Genomic DNA, 21,579 nt, shown 5'->3' with positions numbered 1-21,579 from the left:
AATGTTTTGAACGTTCTCTAACATTTGTACTGCAGTGTTAAACATGTTATAAATGATTATACAGCATCTGTCATCGCAGCTGTTTGTTTGGAAATTTGAGAGGCAAAATTAAACTTGTGACGTCTATAACAAAACCAAACATACTGTAACTGTAGAGACACTTTTAAAACCACTAGAGTTTTACATTTGATTTTATATTTAAAACAATGACAGTTGTATGTGGTTACCAGGTGTTGCTATGTAATGGTAACTTTACATCCTTCAAGAGAACGTTTTCATTCTTGAAGTCCCCTCGAACGGGAAGTTGCTATCGTTTTTACTTCTGTATTTCCGAGTGAGAAAAGCAGTGCTTTCTCTGCGATTTGATTGGATGTATAAAACAGCTGTTGCATTTTTAAATCAACCTGCGATAGTCGCTACAGGACGGAAGTGCATTTTCAGATTTGAACTAAAGATTATGAGGGCACACACATTTTAAAAAGACCCACATTGACCCACATTGATCAAACGCTGCAATATTTCATGAAAAAACAGGCTTTGTCATTTTTTATTTCACTGGGACTTTAAAGTGAGGTGACCATACGTGCCCTTTTTCCCGGACACGTCCTGGTCAGGATTTCGGGAGCATCCTCCGGTGGTCGCGCTTGTCCACCACATATGTCATTGAGGCGGTCGCATTTCAGTTAAACAACATTGTAAAATATTTTAAGGTTTGTTTCTTTTAAAACATATTATATTATTATTGTAGTTTCATTGAAATATAACGATAATGAAATAAAACCTGAAATAATAAACCTTGAGGACGTACAGTATATGCAACAGACAAACGTGACCTCCCGAGGACACATCTGAAATTCTATCCGAGAAAAAAGGCACGTATGGTGGTCATCCTTAAAGAATGTTCATTCGGTGATGTGCACATTTTATGCTAAGTGTGTTTCTTATACATCCCGAAACGTGCACAAAAAGTTGCTTACGAAGAAAATGGGCATTAAAATGTCTGTACTAATTTTTCAGGATTTGATTATTGGTGTGTTTTTTCAGATGCTGCGATGAGAGCAACAGTAACGGCATTGTTACGTGTCTGTATGACGTGTTCAGCGGGTGTAACGGATTCCTCCCACATTACAGGGATGCATTGATCAAACACTAAAGCGTTCAATGTGTTCATGAAATATTCAGTGCCTGTGTGTTAGTGTGACAGACTTTTGAGATTTGAGTCAACTATCCCATCCCACGTGTACGAACTCAACCTGCCACATTTTGGACCCCCATACAGAATCACATCCAGGATGGGTTTGGCCATTTTTTTAAAAGGCTGTTGAGTTCAGGTCTGTTTTTGGTTTGATCGATTTTCTTGTCAGTTGTTGGTATAGTTTGTCTATTTAAGGACAGATAGGCTATTTTGTGTGGGTGTGAGTCGACACTAAACATATCTGCAGAAATCTGAGCGATGATTAAAACTGATTATTTATTGTTTCAATGTAAAAGCAAGTTGCCAGAGTGTGTGTGTGTGTGTGTGTGTGTGCAGTATCAGCTGCAGTACTAGTCTATGTGGGGGTTGGATAGGAGGTCGAGCTCGAGCATCGGTACTGATGAGAGAGAGATGTGATGAATGTCTTATAGACTGAGACACTCAGAGACAGATGCTTTATATAGTTTATAAAACACAAATAACATTAGCTGTGATGGAGAAGAGTTCTTCTTCATCTCTGGGGTCCTTTAATAAACATAGGACTGCTTAGAAACGATCTGAGATCAGAGAACCAATCAGAGATCTCGTCCCACACACGGCCTGGAAACCCAGTGGAGTCCAGAGAGAGTGATCACCCCACTCTGTAATGAGGACAGTGAGGGGTCCCACTGCGACCCGGACCCGTCTTATTTTACCACTCACAGAGAGAGAGAGAGAGAGACAGAGACAGACAGAGAGAGAGAGAGAGAGACAGACAGAGAGAGAGAGAGAGAGAGAGAGAGAGGCAGAGAGAGAGGCAGAGAGACAGAGAGAGAGAGAGAGAGAGAGAGAGAGAGAGAGAGAGAGACAGAGAGAGAGAGAGAGAGAGAGAGAGAGAGAGAGAGAGACAGAGAGAGAGAGAGAGAGAGAGATTCATTAAATAATAATAAGACAAATATGAATAAAAACAGTTGCCAGACGACTTACACTATTGAACACATCTTATGTGACTATAAATGAAGAGTTTGGTTCAGAAATGTCAGTTTTAAAATCATGTTTTTTTACTGCGTATTCCGGTGAATATCAATCAAACTGCAGTCGGTTTGTTTTGATTTAAGCTGTAATAACACAATAAATACAGAAACATGTCGACGTAATAAAAACATGATTTCTGATACATTTTAAAAACAGAATAATCTCATTTTGGAATCAAACTCTTCAAATATGTATCAAATATTTAATGCACTTACAAGACATTTCTAACATCACATCCGGCACATGTGCATAGTTTAGTTTCAACCAAGTGAAATGTATTATTATTTACACAACAAGCTTCAGTGTGTAATGGCTGGATGTGAAGGAAAAGATCAATACGATATACATTGTGTTTGAATGTACTGATGTCTTTTTATCGGTGTGAGCGGGGAAGTTGTGTTTAGTTGCCACTGACACTAGATGGCGCCACTGAGCCGGTTTCTCTTTGTGTTTCACTCTTGTGAGTGTTGGGGTTCCAAAAATTGCACCAAAGCCTGAACACAAGAGTTCTGGTGATGCTGGTTGTGTTGGTCAGGTGTCAGCAGGACTGATCTCGCTACACGCTCACTGATCGGTCCAGTCACCCCCAGACAAGGAAAGATGGAGGAGGGCGAAGCGTCTGTGGCTTCATCAACTCACACTCACATTCACACAGATGGTAAACTCTTCACGTTTACAAACACTGATTTCTAGCTGATATTTTCTTGCTCGACTAGTTTAATGTGTTTGCTTTTGAACATACCAGGGATTACTTTGCAGAAAAACCTCTTCATTTTGTGAATATTTGTCAAGAAAACACAGAACCTGGCCATTACCCAGAATCCTTTGCTGCTGGGATTTGCATTCTGCACAGTTTAGAGGACTGTTTTACAATTGAAATGTCATTTTAAATGTTTCTATTTTAATTATTGTAATTTTTGTAAAAATATAACATTTTAAATGTATTTTTTGTCTTTTTAAGGTGGCTTTACTAGGGATGGATATAATGTCTGCATTAATAACAAGATTACAGGACCGCTTTAAAACACAAATAGGAACAGGTAAAGTCTTTTTTAATGACCGTTGAAATAGTTTTCTAACATTTACGCTTGCAAACTTTTCCTAACCTTAATGTATATAATGTAAATAACATCTATTGTATGTTAAGCTGCCTTGTATTGGCATGTTTATTTATTTTAATTGTTTTTGTGTTGGATTAATCATTTTCATTATTTTGTTGATTTTTAAAGCAATACGGACACGGATAATATTTTTCACTTTAAATTGAAGATATTTTTTGTGTCTTTCAGTTCTTCCCAGTTTAATAGACCGTTTAGGGGACTCTAAAGATCAGGTGCGAGACCAAGCGCAGACGCTGCTGTTAAAACTGATGGATCAATCGGCCAATCCACAGGTAACACATGTCCCTCATGCTTCATGTTTACAATTCCCTTTAAATTCTGCCCAAAACTGATGAATAAACTTTTGTTGACAGTATGTATGGGACCGAATGCTGGTGGGATTCAAACACAAAAACAGTCGGACCAGAGAAGCTGTTTGCTTTTGTCTTATTTCAACTCTTAATGTGTATGTACCATATATCAAATACACACATTATTTCATTCTGAGCATTTTCGGAAAGATTTACTCTCTCTCTCTTATGACTTGCAGATATGGAGCTCAAGGTTTAACTCTTAGCAAGATCGTTCCTCATATTTGTCATCTGTTGGGAGACCCCACGAGTCAGGTAAGAGATCACGTGACTGTCCACATGTACAGTTGTGTTCTCTTCAGGAAGTGCCATGGGGTTGTAATGCTGTGGTCTTGGGCGCCATCTGCCTGCGAGAACAGAAACTGCGTCAAAATGCATTCATCACAATGTACATGCTATCACTTTTCAAAATATATTCATGTATTTATGTATAATCACCCTTTTTGTTTTGTATAATTATAGGCACAGATAAACAAATTCAGGTAGTTGATAATCGTAAACGTTTCCTATGGTGTGACATACCAAACTGTTAATATGACATAGTTTTATATTATTAATATTTATATATATCATTTAAGATAGCATAAGAGAGATTTATCTTCATTGTTCGTTTTATTTCTACATTTTTGCCTTCGCACCATAGGATATATTTGCATATTAGTCTGTCAAATGCCCATTTCTTTCCTTGAGATTATTTACAGTTTTTTACAATCGCTATGACAGTTTTTTCATTACATTTAACAAGTTTCCTAAACTCTTAACACGGTTAGCACAACATCCGTCTTTGTAGGCTATACGATTAACACATTTCTTGTTGCTATGACACAAAATGCATACAGTTAACACAAATTTAAATTGCTTGAACTTCTTTTACACACAAGCTCAACCAATAACAAAACAATGTAATTTTACAGCCAAATTTACAAATGCTTTCACACTGTATGTCAGAACAGATAACATCATGTTCTAAACATAACTTATATAAGCTAAAGTCAAAGTGAACAGCTGTTCGTATTGTGAATTGAAACACAAATATATTCCCTGTATTTGATTCCATTGCTAATGAGAAAAAGCTTATTGAAGTTATGCAAATATATAAATCACAGCTGATTCCCATCTAGGAAGCACACTCAGGTGTTAAGTTTCTTTTCAATCGCATGACCATATGTTATAAAAGAGGGCAAGGACAAGGGAGAGGAGTGGGGCGAGGGCAACGTCTGTATGAATCAATAGCTGAATGTAGAAATGATTATCTGCAGGTTCGAGACGGTGCCATGAGTTGTCTGGTGGAGATTTACAGACATGTGGGAGAGAGAGTTCGCATGGATCTGGGGAAAAAGGGTCTTCCACAATCACGGTAAAATACCTTCTACATATAACACATCATAACAAACAATCGTTTTAATACTTCAATGTAATATGTTTAATACGTTATTTACATATTAATCAACTATAAGTTACTATTGTAAATGTTAGTTTGTGAATGAGTGCACTGTTGAATTGTTTCAGCGCTGTCTGCTGTGTTTTCTTGTTTGGCTCTTTTGACTTTATTTGTGACATTTAAAGAAACATTTTTCTGCGTCTGGTCGTTTCAGGTTGAATTTGATTTTCAGGAGGTTTGATGAAGTTTCGAGGACTGGGAATATGATTCCGTTTGCAGGTGAGGGAATGTCTTCATCTTCTCTATACGCGGGACTCTAATGAGAAGCTGTGGGATGTAAATCGTTTCTTGTTGCCGTGGTAACAGATGAAAGTCAGTCTTCAGGTGTTGTATGAAGTTTCAGAACACGAGATGTTTCTGCTCAAAGCCGCTGTGTCTTTGTGTCGCCGGTGAGCTCATTGTTTTGTCACCGCTCCAGTTTCTGTGTGTGTGTGTGTGCGCGTGTTTGAGTGTGCGCTTCCGTGTGTATTTGTGCGCATTTCTGTGTGTGTGTGTTTGTTTGTGCGTGTGTTTTTGTGTGCATGTTTGTGCGCTTCTGTGTGTTTGTGTGTGTCACGGTTGTGTGTGCATTTGTGTGTGCGCTTCCGTGTCTATTTGTGCGAGTGTTTGTTTGTCTGCTCATGTTTTAGGTGTATTTGTGCAAGTGTGTGCGCTTCCGTGTGTATTTGTTTATTTGCACATGTTTGTGTATGTTGTGCATTTGTGTGTTTGCGCTTCCGTGTGTATTTGTGTGTGTTTGTTTGTCTGCACATGTTTGTGTGTGTGTTTGTGCTTCTGTGTATTTGTGTGTGTTTGTTTGTCTGCACATGTTTGTGTGTGTGTTTGTGCTTCTGTGTATTTGTGTGTGTTTGTTTGTCTATACATGTTTGTGTGTTTGTGTTCGCGCTTCTGTGTGTATTTGTGTGTGTTTGTTTGTCTGCACATGTTTGTGTGTGTGTTTGTGTTTGTGCTTCTGTGTATTTGTGTGTGTTTGTTTGTCTGCACATGTTTGTGTGTGTGTTTGTGCTTCTGTGTGTATTTGTGTGTGTTTGTTTGTCTGCACATGTTTGTGTGTTTGTGTTTGCGCTTCTGTGTATTTGTGTGTGTTTGTTTGTCTATACATGTTTGTGTGTTTGTGTTCGCGCTTCTGTGTGTATTTGTGTGTGTTTGTTTGTCTGCACATGTTTGTGTGTGTGTTTGTGTTTGTGCTTCTGTGTATTTGTGTGTGTTTGTTTGTCTGCACATGTTTGTGTGTGTGTTTGTGCTTCTGTGTGTATTTGTGTGTGTTTGTTTGTCTGCACATGTTTGTGTGTTTGTGTTTGCTTTTCTGTGTATTTGTGTGTGTTTGTTTGTCTGCACATGTTTGTGTGTGTGTTTGTGCTTCTGTGTATTTGTGTGTGTTTGTTTGTCTGCACATGTTTGTGTGTTTGTGTTCGCGCTTCTGTGTGTATTTGTGTGTGTTTGTTTGTCTGCACATGTTTGTGTGTGTGTTTGTGCTTCTGTGTGTATTTGTGTGTGTTTGTTTGTCTGCACATGTTTGTGTGTGTGTTTGTGCTTCTGTGTATTTGTGTGTGTTTGTTTGTCTGCACATGTTTGTGTGTTTGTGTTCGCGCTTCTAGTCAAGTCAAGTCAGCTTTATTTATATAGCGCTTTTTACAATTTTCATTGTTACAAAGCAGCTGTACAAGAAAAAATTACTATAAGTAAAACATAAAAGGTTAAATTCAAAACACAGGTCAAATATCAGACACACAATAAATTCCTATATGCAGTGTTAATTAAATAAGACTACCAAATTCTAGCAGCCCCCCCGGCCAGGCAAAACAGTGCAAAACAGTATGCAAACGGTGGCGAGGAACCCAAAACTCCATTGGAGGAGAAAAAAAACCTCGGAGGGAAACCAGGCCTAACCAGGGGATTCCAGTTCCCCTCTGGCAAAAACTGCAGCCTCTGCACAAGCTCAACAGTGCTTGCACAACAAGGCGAAAATAAAAAATAAATTAGATTTAAAATTATCATTAAATAATGATAATGATGTGCTTCTGTGTGTATTTGTGTGTGTTTGTTTGTCTGCACATGTTTGTGTGTTTGTGTTCGCGCTTCTGTGTGTATTTGTGTGTGTTTGTTTGTCTGCACATGTTTGTGTGTGTGTTTGTGCTTCTGTGTATTTGTGTGTGTTTGTTTGTCTGCACATGTTTGTGTGTGTGTTTGTGCTTCTGTGTATTTGTGTGTGTTTGTTTGTCTATACATGTTTGTGTGTTTGTGTTCGCGCTTCTGTGTGTATTTGTGTGTGTTTGTTTGTCTGCACATGTTTGTGTGTGTGTTTGTGTTTGTGCTTCTGTGTATTTGTGTGTGTTTGTTTGTCTGCACATGTTTGTGTGTGTGTTTGTGCTTCTGTGTGTATTTGTGTGTGTTTGTTTGTCTGCACATGTTTGTGTGTTTGTGTTTGCGCTTCTGTGTATTTGTGTGTGTTTGTTTGTCTATACATGTTTGTGTGTTTGTGTTCGCGCTTCTGTGTGTATTTGTGTGTGTTTGTTTGTCTGCACATGTTTGTGTGTGTGTTTGTGTTTGTGCTTCTGTGTATTTGTGTGTGTTTGTTTGTCTGCACATGTTTGTGTGTGTGTTTGTGCTTCTGTGTGTATTTGTGTGTGTTTGTTTGTCTGCACATGTTTGTGTGTTTGTGTTTGCTTTTCTGTGTATTTGTGTGTGTTTGTTTGTCTGCACATGTTTGTGTGTGTGTTTGTGCTTCTGTGTATTTGTGTGTGTTTGTTTGTCTGCACATGTTTGTGTGTTTGTGTTCGCGCTTCTGTGTGTATTTGTGTGTGTTTGTTTGTCTGCACATGTTTGTGTGTGTGTTTGTGCTTCTGTGTGTATTTGTGTGTGTTTGTTTGTCTGCACATGTTTGTGTGTGTGTTTGTGCTTCTGTGTATTTGTGTGTGTTTGTTTGTCTGCACATGTTTGTGTGTTTGTGTTCGCGCTTCTAGTCAAGTCAAGTCAGCTTTATTTATATAGCGCTTTTTACAATTTTCATTGTTACAAAGCAGCTGTACAAGAAAAAATTACTATAAGTAAAACATAAAAGGTTAAATTCAAAACACAGGTCAAATATCAGACACACAATAAATTCCTATATGCAGTGTTAATTAAATAAGACTACCAAATTCTAGCAGCCCCCCCGGCCAGGCAAAACAGTGCAAAACAGTATGCAAACGGTGGCGAGGAACCCAAAACTCCATTGGAGGAGAAAAAAAACCTCGGAGGGAAACCAGGCCTAACCAGGGGATTCCAGTTCCCCTCTGGCAAAAACTGCAGCCTCTGCACAAGCTCAACAGTGCTTGCACAACAAGGCGAAAATAAAAAATAAATTAGATTTAAAATTATCATTAAATAATGATAATGATGTGCTTCTGTGTGTATTTGTGTGTGTTTGTTTGTCTGCACATGTTTGTGTGTTTGTGTTCGCGCTTCTGTGTGTATTTGTGTGTGTTTGTTTGTCTGCACATGTTTGTGTGTGTGTTTGTGTTTGTGCTTCTGTGTATTTGTGTGTGTTTGTTTGTCTGCACATGTTTGTGTGTGTGTTTGTGCTTCTGTGTATTTGTGTGTGTTTGTTTGTCTGCACATGTTTGTGTGTTTGTGTTCGCGCTTCTGTGTATTTGTGTGTGTTTGTTTGTCTGCACATGTTTGTGTGTGTGTTTGTGCTTCTGTGTATTTGTGTGTGTTTGTTTGTCTGCACATGTTTGTGTGTTTGTGTTCGCGCTTCTGTGTATTTGTGTGTGTTTGTTTGTCTGCACATGTTTGTGTGTGTGTTTGTGCTTCTGTGTGTTTGTTTTCAGTGGCAGGTGGAATGTTCTCACCAGATTTCTCTCTTTTGTTTGATGTTAAATGACGTCTCATGAGAGAAACTCATTCATGTTCTTCAGTACATTGCACCTGTACATAGAGAAATATATGTGCGTTCAAACACAGATGCATTCTACGTTGAGCATTAAATATATAACGCTTAACACGGTATTTCGCACCTGTCCGTCTGTCATTTACTTGATTTTCAGACTCTAAAAATAGAACTGCACAGCTTCACACGTCACACAGTTGAGTCTGAAGTTGAATGCCTTCAGTTTGTTTGATGGTAACATCTGCTTTCCAAGTGGTTTTGGTGGTGTGAGGTGTTTCTTTAAACTGGAGCGTGAGGTCAGTGTAGTGGGAGTATCTGCAGTGGAGTCGACAGCATCTGTACTCCAGCAGATCTTCATCATGACAGCAGGAGACGGTAAGATCTGTGTAAGCATCTCTCCGTGTGTTGAGCCGGAGCGTCGCAGGCACATCTGTTTGTTTGTTATTCTGCATTGTGTGATTTAACAGCAGCCGGTGATCTCATTGCATTATTTAGTTTTGGGGTATTTTGGTTTGGATGATCCTGTGAATGTGTGATCTCAACCTGACTCAGACGTCTGAAGAGCTGTGCAGAATTGATCATGAGGAATATTTGATACTCTCTGATCCACACGACTAAGTTCATTTTCAGAAGAACGGATTCTCCGTTTAGTTTTTTATTCAACTATCAGATTATTCTCCTTATTGCTAATTGAAGAAATAAAGTGAGAATCAAATGAAAGTGTAATTGTTGAAAGGGAGGCCTAAACTGACTGTAGAGGTGAAATAATCTGCATTTGAGTAAATTTAATGAGAAATGTTTGAGTTCAAATTGAGATCTTCAATAATATTGAATACAGATTTTTTACACATTGTTGACGGAGACATTTGTCTCAGGATAAATATCTGAGACACAGATGAGATGTAAGAAAGTTTTTCTTTGCTCAATGACATTCATTTCTGTTTATTGGATTCACACGTACAGGCGCACACACATGCATGTACACGCGCACAAACAAATGCACAGGTGAACACACACACATGCATGGACACACACATAAATGTACGCACATAGGCACACATACACACACATTTACATTTAGTCATTTAGCAGATGCTTTTATCCAAAGCAACTTACACAGAGTTCGGGGAGCAATAAGCGATATTTCATAAAAGAGCAATAATACAATAGGTGGTGATATACACACCTAATGCACGTACACACACACACGTACAGACGCACACACACACACACACACGTCAGAATAAGAAGCTCTACATTGGCCACAGGGCTGAAATTGGGCGTTTTACAGTTTGCTTTACTTGCTAACAAGCATTGTTCAATCCTGAAGCCACATTTTCAAAACTCTTCACACAGTCTTCATTACCAACATGACCGTCATCTCACCTCCAAACCTCACTCGGTCTCAAATATATATACATATATACGTCTCAAAATAAGCTCATTGCAACATAACACTTGCAACAATTCTCATTCAGAAAACATCCATTTCATTCATAACACACTGACCTACAAAACACTAACAGGGAGTATTAAAGAAACTATGGACTTTTTTTGAAGTTTGAATGAATCAGTATTTTATATAGAATAAGCACTTTTCACTTTATTGAATGTACTGTAAAGAATGGAATCTGAAAGGCTTCAATTTGAATATAGAACCAACAAATACAGTCAACTGTGAAAAAACATGAAGGGAAATCCTGAGAGCAATCCTCCAGGGTTGCTATGATAATCATTGTTAAAAAATAAAAGATATAAAGATAAAATGTCAACACGTGTAGTTGTTCGTTCATTGTAAATAACTGTGAGGGTTCTCTAGTCATGTAAATGGTGGGCATAAAACCTTCAGGAAAGAATCATTTTATTTCATTTTCTGCTTGTGTACTCAATAATGATAAAATATTTAATATACGATATATACGTACAATTTGTTTTAAAATATCACTGCAGAAATGCATGAAATGTGTCATCATTCTGTTTGAATGTGTTTTTAACCATTTTGAAATCATTTGATAGAGTATAAATGACAAAAGTATTTGTGAACTTTGACAAATGTGGTCACTTAAAGCATTTTGTCTGAAAGCAATGAAAAGTGATTCACAGTTTTGTGTGATGAGTGTTAAAGATGTGGTTTCAGGATTGTTAGCAGTTGAAAAGAACTGTATTATATAAATAAACTTTATTAGGCACTTTTTCTCTGTAGAGAGAAAACATCATTTGACATCTGCTAACCGCTTTAGAAACTAACGGGATGTAAATCTCATGAAACCAGTCGACAGCATCTCACTGCGGATGTTGTTCCACATTTTCTCTGTTAAAATATCACATGATATTTTCAATATCGTGGAAATAAGCACTGACAGGACCCGACGTGAGGCGGTTGTTTTTGGGAATAAAAAACCTGCAAATGTTGTGACTGGCCAATCAGAATCAAGCGTTCCAACGAGCCGTGTAATAAGTATTTATATGAAAGTTGAGCAGTTACATTGAGTACATGCTTGTGTCATGTTTCGACACATAACATCCTCCGTATCATTAAAAGGGGCTGATGTAAGTGTGAGGTGATGACATCATCAGGCAGGATGTGATGACATCATCAATTGTGTGATTGCAGCACAGTCACGGTCAGCAGCTGATGGTTTGGATCACACACAGATGTCTCTTTTATTGTCATAAAAATGATTTTTTTATACAATCAGCAGATGATTTTATCCAAAGAGACAGACTGTATTCAGGATATATATATTGAATCGGTGTTTTTGTTCCCTGAGATGTGAACCCATGACCTTGAGGCACGCTTCAGTATGCAGTATGCAGCAGCAGCACGCTTGTATCCATGAACATGTGTGGCCCCTCCCCTAAGCTCTCCTCCAACCGGTGAAGTGTGGGGCGGGGCTTTATCGGTGCTCGGTCACACATACACACAGAGGAGCAGGGAGGGGTCGCCGGCTGATGCTGTATCAGAATGAGGCAGCGTGGGAAAGCGTGACGATATGTTGAGGAAGCTGGTGTGTCGCCGCATCTGTGCCTGTAAGAGTCTGACTTTACACCGCATGAACACACACACAGAGAGAGAGAGAGAGAGAGACAGCATGAGCAGGTCACGGGGGGATGTGAGCGGGCGGCGCGTTGGTCTGGTGGTCAGTGGTCACACACGAGTGTTGTGTGTTTCGTTACTTTGTGTTTTTGGTGTTTGTGAATGAGCGGCTCCGTGTCTTTCTGCACTGTGTGTGAAATCTAAAGGCTTTGATTAAATGCTGCACGTGTGTGTGTGTACATGTATGGCGAACGAATAGTAAAATCATCTACTGTCCCCTCGAAGTAAAAGCTTAAAGGGACAGTTCATCCAAAGATACATATGTATGTATATAAGAGTCTTTCTTCAGCGGAACACTGTGGTGTTCATACAATGGAGTTCAGTTTTGTTTGATGATCAACATTCTTCAAAATATCTTCTTTTGTGTTGTGCAGAAGAAATACAGAACTTGCTCAGGTTTGTGTAAACTGTCCCTTTAAGATCTGGGTTAGTGTGTAATCTTGATTATATGAAACAGCGTAAGGTTTGTGTGTTTGAAGGGTGATTGATTGTGGGAGAGCGGTCATGATGAATGTGTGTGTGTTTATAAATAATTCAAAGCGATTGATCGCCGGTCTGGCAGATTTCAGTGCCGGTGTCTCACATGAGCCGCTCGGGAGGGAATCATCCGTCCACGCGGGGTTTCCTGAGCAATGTGACACGGATGAGACGAGAGATGTCTCTTAAAGCGACACGTGCGAATAACAACACAAACATCACGTTCCTTTCCATCTCATGTGTTTTCTTATCAGCGCAGATAGCAGAGACTTCGCACAAAAATGAAATGTTTGAGAATCATCAGAACACAAAAGAAGATATTTTGAAGAACGTCGAAAAAAAACATTTCTCAAAATATCTTCCGTTGTGTTCCAATGAAAAGACGCATACGGGTTTATCCCAACTATCCCAAGATGCATTTTTATTGGTTCCACTGTGATTGTTTTCAGATAAAAACCTTGATGATGATGATTCTGTGGACGGAGGACGTTCCTCGTCTTCATCTAAAGGAGCGTCGTCGGTTCGCCGGACGGGATCTACGCGGCGGCCGAGCTCCGCCTCCGGCACTAAGAGCTCAGGTGAAGATCCGTCCGTCAGTCTGCGTGTTTCTGATGGATTTCATGTTCTCTGACACGACTGATTCTCTGGTGTTCAGGTAAAGAAGGTTCTGGCGCTGGAGCTGTCGATGAAGAAGATTTCCTCCGTGCCTTTGAAGACGTGCCTGCCGTACAGGTCATTATGGTTTGGATTTGTATGAAGTGCACTTCTGGGGCACTAGTTTCATGATCTAAGCATGTGGTTTAAAGCGCACGTCGCAGGTGTACTCAAGACGTGTCCGAATCAAAATTTGCTAGTTTAACGGCTAGAAAACGGTCGGCGCGCATGGTCTGAACGGGTCGTCCCGTTTCTTTTAATGAGTGATGGGCGTAACGTGAAATAAACCAATCAGAGAGTCATCTTCCATTCCCTCTAAGAGCCACAGCGGATTGCTATTTACACGGTGGAAGAGCAGACACTTCTACAGATAGAAAACAAGGATTTCTGATGAGATGTACATGAGGTCAAGCTTAAAGTCATGAAAATGTATACATCCAACGTTACTCTTATTCGAGGCAATTATTTACAATATCACACTTATTATTTATTTTACACAGCCAAATGTTATACATGAAGAGGAAGGGGGTCCACACAAAAGATGTCCCTCGCATCGTGAAGTTTAAAGTAAACGTGTTTGTGTTTTAATGAAACCTCAACAGAAGCTGATAGAGACTCGGTGTGTGTTTGGACGTTCAGTACGGATGTGACGGATCTGTTGATCTGATGGGTTCTCTGGAGACATGCCAGTGTGAGATCTGGATCTTTATTTTCCTCGCAGTGAATCTGCTGACGCTGTCGTTTCTTCACAGATTTACTCCGGTCGAGAGCTGGAGGACTCCATGAACAAGATCAGGGAAGTTCTCTCAGATGATAAACACGACTGGGAACAGCGAGTGGTCGCTGTGAGTGATGTCACCGATGGAATACTTGATTATGATTGGTTTAGCATGAGTGTTTAATTTGATATCTTGATAGTTTTGTTTGGGTTTGTGTTTAATGTCAGATGACTCTAATCCAGTATTTTGAGATCATGTTGTGAGTGACCTTTGACCCGTGTGCAGTAGATCAGGATCATGTGATTGTTTTTTAGCTGAAGAAGGTTCGGTCGCTGGTGTTGGCCGGCGCGGTGCATCACGAGGGTTTTTCGAATCAGTTAAGACAGCTTGAAGGAGCTTTTAAACTTTCCGTCAAAGATCTGCGTTCACAGGTGGTGCGTGAGGCCTGTATCACACTAGGGTGAGTTTTCTCTCTCTCTCTCTCTAAACATGTAGAGGTGGATGATATGAGCAATTCTTTATATTTATAGACCTAAAACACTATTATTCATTGAGCAGATGCTTTTCATTCAAAGTGAGTCAGTAATAAATACAGTAGCCAAATTTACATTCACATATAGAGATATAGATTTGTTAGAATAAAGAAGAATTTTCATTCATCACTTATGTTTTCCAAAACATCACACTTGAGTTCATGAAACAGTAGAATTTTATATTTATATTTATTCCTATATTCACAATTTTGCGTTGTCTGATCTCTGATCTGTGTCTCTTTCAGTCATCTGTCGTCGGTTTTGGGAAATAAGTTTGATCACGGAGCTGAAAGCATCATGCCAATGTTGCTGAATCTCGTCCCTAACAGCGCTAAAGTCATGGCCACATCTGGATTTGCTGCCATTCGTCTTATCATACGAGTGAGTTTAACACACAGACACACGGGACATAACATGAACTGTGTGAGACACAGCCGAGCGTGATGTTGAATGACAAACAAAATCGATAACATTGATCTCATCCGGCCGCACTCAGACAGTGATGGAGAATAAATATCACACATCACACGGTGCTTTATATTGTATAATTCTAAAGTGATTCTGTGCGTTCTTCTGTATGAAATGAAGTCCTGCAGTGGTGTGTGTTTGTGTTGTTGTAACGGTGTGTTTGTGTTTCAGCACACACACTATCCTCGACTCATTCCCATCATGACCAGCAACTGCATGTCTAAATCAGTGGCTGTCAGACGGTGAGACAAACACAAACACACATGCATTTACTCACACACGCACGCACGCACACACACACACACACACACACACACACACACATACGCACATGCACGTACACGCACACATACACACACATGCACGTACACACGCACACGCACTTACACGCACACACACACCTGCACGTACACACACACATACACACACATGCACGTACACACACACATGCACATGCACTTACACGCACACACACACGCACTCACACACACACACACGCATGCACGCACACACACACACACACACACACGCAAACACATACGCACATGCACGCACACACACACACAAGCACGTACACGCACACACACATGCACGTACACGCACACACACACGCACGCACACACACATACACGCACGCACGCACACACACATACGCACGCACACACACACACACCCACGCAAACAGATACGCACATGCACGCACACACACGCACGTACACGCACACACACATGCACGTACACGCACACGCACATGCACGTACACACACACACATGCACGTACACACACGCACATGCACGTACACACGCACACACATACGCACACACACACGCACATACGCACACACATGCACGCACACACACGCACGTACACACACACACACATGCACGTACACGCACACACACACGCACGTACACGCACACACACGCACGTACACGCACACACACACATGCACGTACACACACACACACATGCACGTACACACACACACATGCACGTATACACACACGCACATGCACGTACACACGCACACACATACGCACACACATACGCACGCACATGCACGCACACACACGCACGCACATGCACGTACACGCACGTACACGCACACATACATGCACGTACACGCACACACGCACGTACACGCACACATACGCACGTACACGCACACACACATGCACGTACACGCACACACACACATGCACGTACACACACACACGCACATGCACGTACACACGCACACACATACGCACACGCACACACATACGCACGCACATGCACGCACACACACGCACGTACAAGCACGTACACGCACACACACATGCACGTACACGCACACACGCACGTACACGCACACACACGCACATACACGCACACACACACATGCACGTACACGCACGACAGACACACGCACGTACACGCACACACGACCACACACGCACATGCACGTACACGCACACACATGCACGTACACGCACACACACGCACACACACACGCACGTACACGCACATACACGCACACGCGCACGTACACGCACATACACGCACGCACACACACACACATGCACGTACACACACACACGCACGTACATGCACACACGCACGCACGTACACGCACACACAACCACACACGCACATGCACGTACACGCACACACATGAACGTACACGCACACACACGCACGTACACACACACACACATGCACGTACACGCACACACACACACATGCACGCACGCGCACACATGCACTTACACGCACACACACACACACATGCACGTACACGCACACACACATGCACGTACACGCACACACACGCACATGCACGTACACACACACACATGCACGTACACACACACACACGCACGTACACACACGCACTCACACACATACGCACACACGCACACACATACGCACGCACATGCACGCACACACACGCACGTACACGCACGTACACACACACACACATGCACGTACACGCACACACACACGCACGTACACGCACACACACACACGCACACACACACATGCACGTACACACACACACATGCACATACACACACACACATGCACGTATACACACACGCACATGCACGTACACACGCACACACGCACGCACATGCACGCACACACACGCACGTACACGCACGCACATGCACACACGTACACGCACACATACGCACGTACACGCACATAAACGCACACACACACATGCACGTACACACACGCACGCACACACACACGCACGTACACGCACATACGCACGCACGTACACGCACACACAACCACACACGCACATGCACGTACACGCACACACATGCACGTACACGCACACACACGCACGTACACACTCACACACACACACATGCACGTACACGCACACACACACACACATGCACGCACGCGCACACACGCACATGCACTTACACGCACACACACACACACATGCACGTACACGCACACACACATGCACGTACACGCACACACACGCACATGCACGTACACACACACACATGCACGTACACACACATGCACGTACACACACGCACTCACACACATACGCACACACACACGCACACACATACGCACGCACATGCACGCACACACACACACACTCACACACATACGCACACACACACACATACGCACGCACATGCACGCACACACACGCCCGTACACGCACACACACATGCACGCACACACGCACGTACACACACACACACACACGCACGTACACGCACACACACATGCACGCACACACGTACGTACACACACACGCACGCACGCACGTACACGCACACACAACCACACATGCACGTACACGCACACACATGCACGTACACGCACACACACGCACGTGCACGTACACACACACACACACACATGCACGTACACACACGCACGTGCACGTACACACACGCACATGCACGTACATTCACGCACACACACACATGCACGTACACGCACACACACACACAATGTTTAACATAAAGCCTCTTCTCCTCTGTGTCTGTTGCAGGCGGTGTTTTGAGTTTTTGGATCTTTTGCTGCAGGAGTGGCAGACGACGTCTTTAGAGAGGTGAGAGATTTACCCTTCGCTCAGATGTTTATTCTTGCTACATCAATGAAAGCTGATCTCAAAAGAGGCTGACGGCGGGATGAGTGATGCAGGCCCTGCGTGAGTTTTAGAGTGAGCCACACAGATTCAGTGCAACATGTGCACTACAATCAACACTCACGGTTGTCATGGTAACGCTGAATCAGCATCATTTCTCCTCAGAGTTCAGAGAGGTGTCTGCGTGGTGTTGAGGTTTGGTTGAATGACGCGACTCTCTCTCTCTCTGCAGGCACATCAGTGTCCTCATGGAAACCATTAAGAAAGGCGTTCATGATGCTGATTCTGAAGCCAGATCAGTTGCCAGGAAGTAAGTTTATATTCTCAATGATTTTAATTTAAACTTCATGACTTCAGTTCTCATGCATAAATGTTAATACTTCTCTTTGAGTCTGTGCATCGCCTTGAATGAGTTATTACAAATCTTGTCACAGTGCATTCTGGGATTGGCTTCTCTGCATTTGAATGAACGAATAACCAAACCTTATTCTGTTTCCTTTTTGGAAATGGAAAGTTTCTAAATGAAGATCTTGTTGGTTTGGTTTTAGGTGTTACTGGGGTTTTCATTCTCACTTCAGAAAAGAGGCGGATCATCTGTTTCAAGCCCTCGAGCTGACCTATCAGAAAGCTCTGCAGTCTCACCTGAAGAGTTCTGACAGCGTCTCGTCTCTCCCTCAGTCCGACCGCTCGTCCTCCAGCTCTCAAGAGAGTCTCAAGTGAGAAAGTGCTGCCCTCTCAGTGATCACTCCATAGTGTGCCACCTCTCTCTGGTCTTTCTCATTCTCTCTTAACTTGTCTTTTGTAGTCGACTGGCAACTGTTAGAACACCCGTCGGGAGCAATTTAAGCCGAAGTGAGTGTTTTCACCTGTTCTAATAAATATCTTTAAAAGAAATGCATTCTGAAATGGCTGATTTATTTTATTTTAATGTCACATGGTAATTCTCTCTCTCAGCGAAGTCAGTGAGCTCTCGCACGTCCACTGCAGCCGCTTCGATGCAGCGCTCTCGCAGCGATGTCGATGTAAACGCAGCTTCCAGCGCCAAGTCCCGCATGCCGGCCGTACCCACTGTCATCCCCTTCAGTACAGCCGCAGCGCTGCCGCCCGGCTCCTACGCTTCACTGGGTAAAACAACCACAACACACACACATATACTGTACATCATAAACACAAACAGGATGTGATGATGGACATAAACCGTGTTTATATGCTGATGTCTTCTGTTACACGTGCTCACGTCCTCTCATCTTAAAGATGCCGCTGGTGATGCGGAGGGTAAGATGTGTGTGTGTGTTTATACAGTCTCTCTCTCTCTGTCTATCAGTTTTGTGTTGTTATATTATCATGTGATATCATGAGACACACACACAGAAAGCAATGTCAGATGTCTGGAACAGTCTGTATCAATATTCAAAGGTTTCAGCTGGACTGGTCATGTATGTTCACATCAAACCAAACATGTTATCAGATGTGTTCGTTAAACAGCATGAGTGCATCTGTCTTCAGTGTTGTAATGTGTTTATCATGATCAGCGTTTGTTTCCTAAATGAGATATCTCCGTTTTTAAATATGTCAAAATCATGTTTTCTATTGTGCCTTACAATGAATATCAATCAAACTGCAGTCGATATGTTTTGGTTTGAGCCATAATAACTGAAAACATACAGCTAACTAACACAACAAAAACATGATAACATCATAAAAAACATGATTTCTGAAATAAAAGATCTCATTTTGGAAACAAACTCTTCATTATTCTTTAAGATAATCCGTCATCATGTTTTGTCTTCTGTTTGTTTGTGTTTCTCTGTTCATCTGAAGGTCGCGTGAGAACAAGACGACCGAGTTCAGAGACGGCTGCTGCGGGACGGGTCTCTGTGACGGACAGCAGGGGGCGGAGCCGAGCCAAAGTTGCGTCCCAATCACAACGTGAGTGACATCACACTGTTTTTAATCTGAGAGGAACGACAGGAAGCCTGTCGACCGGAGCGTATGAGTTTCTCAGATCACTCATTCAGTTACTGTCATTTCATTACTTTTCCTTTTGAAAATGTAAAGTAAGGGATTACTCTTTATTACTTTTTATGTCATTTAAATACCGGAATTGACATCAAATCCGTGCTTTAATGTATAATTATTATAGTTATTAATAATACTTTATGTAGTTTTACATTGTTTATTTGAACGAATTAAAAGAGCGTTTCATTGCTATCCTTGAATAACTTAACTTATCAAAGTTCATATAGGATATAGAAAGTAATGAGTAACCAAAGAGTCATTTGTACAGTAATCTGTTTACACGATTCAATATGTCATTAGTAACTAGTAATTCATTACTTTTTCATAGTAACTTGCCCAACACTGCGCTCAATATTCTCCATCACCTGGTGAACATGGGTTATCATATTTGAATGTATTGCCAGACACCTGAAGCCTTATGATGTCTGTACGGAGAACAGAACCTGTTTTACATTATAGACGAGTATAATGCGGCTTCACTGTGTTTCTGCTTAAACTCATCATCTTTCTCTCAATGAGGATTTATGAATATGAAACTCATCTCTGCTCCTGTGCTGCATCATTAGCATCAGTATGCGTTAGTTCATGTTGATGTCACAGACTCATGGGTAATGTAGTTTCACTCTCTTCACTGTCCTGCATCAAGGATCCAGATCAGCCAATCAAGCGGGGGGTAGAAATCACGGTACGGAGTAAAACACGTCTGCATGTTTCCCCTGCGTCGGTCACACCGTCACCTGTGCAGCAGCTCAATGTTCTGTTATGTTGATGTTAGTATTTTGGAGTCACGTGTCTGTGTTTTGTGTCGTCTGCACGTCCTGCCCCTTTAAGATGTTATGTATCTATCTGATGTATTTACAGTTTTGATGTTGTGTAAGTAATCTGTCTGCATGGGTGTGTTATAGCTGGCAGTCGCTCGACTTCACCCGGAAAGCTCTTGGCTCATTCTTACGGAAGAATCCCTCGAGCTACCGGAACGCCGTCAGACAGTCGCAGTAAGATCCCGCGGAGTCAAGGCTGCAGTCGGGAGACCAGTCCCAGACGGAGCAGAGACGGTAAAACACACACAAGAGAGACTGATGTGATCCAGCAAGCACACTGACATCTAGCGGTTGAGCTTGGTATCGCAGTCTAAATTCATAATATTGGAGAGACAAGTTTAGCAAAATAACGCTTTTTGATTGTTATCAGAAATAATCAACAGGCAGTTAAGGGCAGTCCAGGCACGCACGCATGCGCAGTAACGTTTCTTTATGTTGTTGCTTTGAAGCCGTCTATAGTACCTACTTGGGACTAAATTGGCCCACTTTCAGGTTATAAGCATGTATTTGATGTGTACACAATTAGTTTACATTATTTTGAAAAGCGATGTTAAAAAGTATACCATCTTATATTTAGTTCGAAAGAAGTATATTGATACACACTTGAATAAACACAGTTTTTGGTGTGAGGACGATTCTGACTTGTGTCATTTAGCGATTAATGTGTTATTTTTTATTCATAGCAAATA

The 21,579-nt window shown here is 41.7% G+C and overlaps 1 protein-coding gene across 2 annotated transcripts in view; it reads left to right on the top strand.

The window, feature by feature from the left end:
- The window catches only part of LOC306909360 (CLIP-associating protein 1-A), a 35,745-nt gene that overhangs the window by 3,300 nt on the left and 10,866 nt on the right, over positions 1-21,579 (top strand). For both annotated transcript variants that reach the window (XM_079482967.1, XM_079482966.1), the window contains exons 3-21: positions 3,171-3,249; positions 3,499-3,602; positions 3,684-3,775; positions 3,860-3,935; positions 4,940-5,037; positions 5,276-5,340; positions 13,016-13,144; positions 13,222-13,298; positions 13,973-14,065; positions 14,254-14,399; positions 14,718-14,853; positions 15,112-15,182; positions 17,955-18,014; positions 18,283-18,360; positions 18,599-18,766; positions 18,856-18,902; positions 19,005-19,175; positions 19,872-19,979; positions 20,975-21,124. In XM_079482967.1, coding sequence (XP_079339093.1) covers positions 3,171-3,249; positions 3,499-3,602; positions 3,684-3,775; positions 3,860-3,935; positions 4,940-5,037; positions 5,276-5,340; positions 13,016-13,144; positions 13,222-13,298; positions 13,973-14,065; positions 14,254-14,399; positions 14,718-14,853; positions 15,112-15,182; positions 17,955-18,014; positions 18,283-18,360; positions 18,599-18,766; positions 18,856-18,902; positions 19,005-19,175; positions 19,872-19,979; positions 20,975-21,124 — 1,948 coding nt within the window. The remainder of the gene's footprint in view (positions 1-3,170; positions 3,250-3,498; positions 3,603-3,683; positions 3,776-3,859; positions 3,936-4,939; positions 5,038-5,275; positions 5,341-13,015; positions 13,145-13,221; positions 13,299-13,972; positions 14,066-14,253; positions 14,400-14,717; positions 14,854-15,111; positions 15,183-17,954; positions 18,015-18,282; positions 18,361-18,598; positions 18,767-18,855; positions 18,903-19,004; positions 19,176-19,871; positions 19,980-20,974; positions 21,125-21,579) is intronic.

The sequence above is a fragment of the Barbatula barbatula genome (genome assembly GCF_947034865.1).
Source record: "Barbatula barbatula genome assembly, chromosome: 20".
In the NCBI taxonomy this organism is placed as follows: Eukaryota; Metazoa; Chordata; class Actinopteri; order Cypriniformes; family Nemacheilidae; genus Barbatula; species Barbatula barbatula.
Note: the sequence above shows the minus strand (reverse complement) of the source record. Positions and strands in the feature narration are given on the sequence as shown.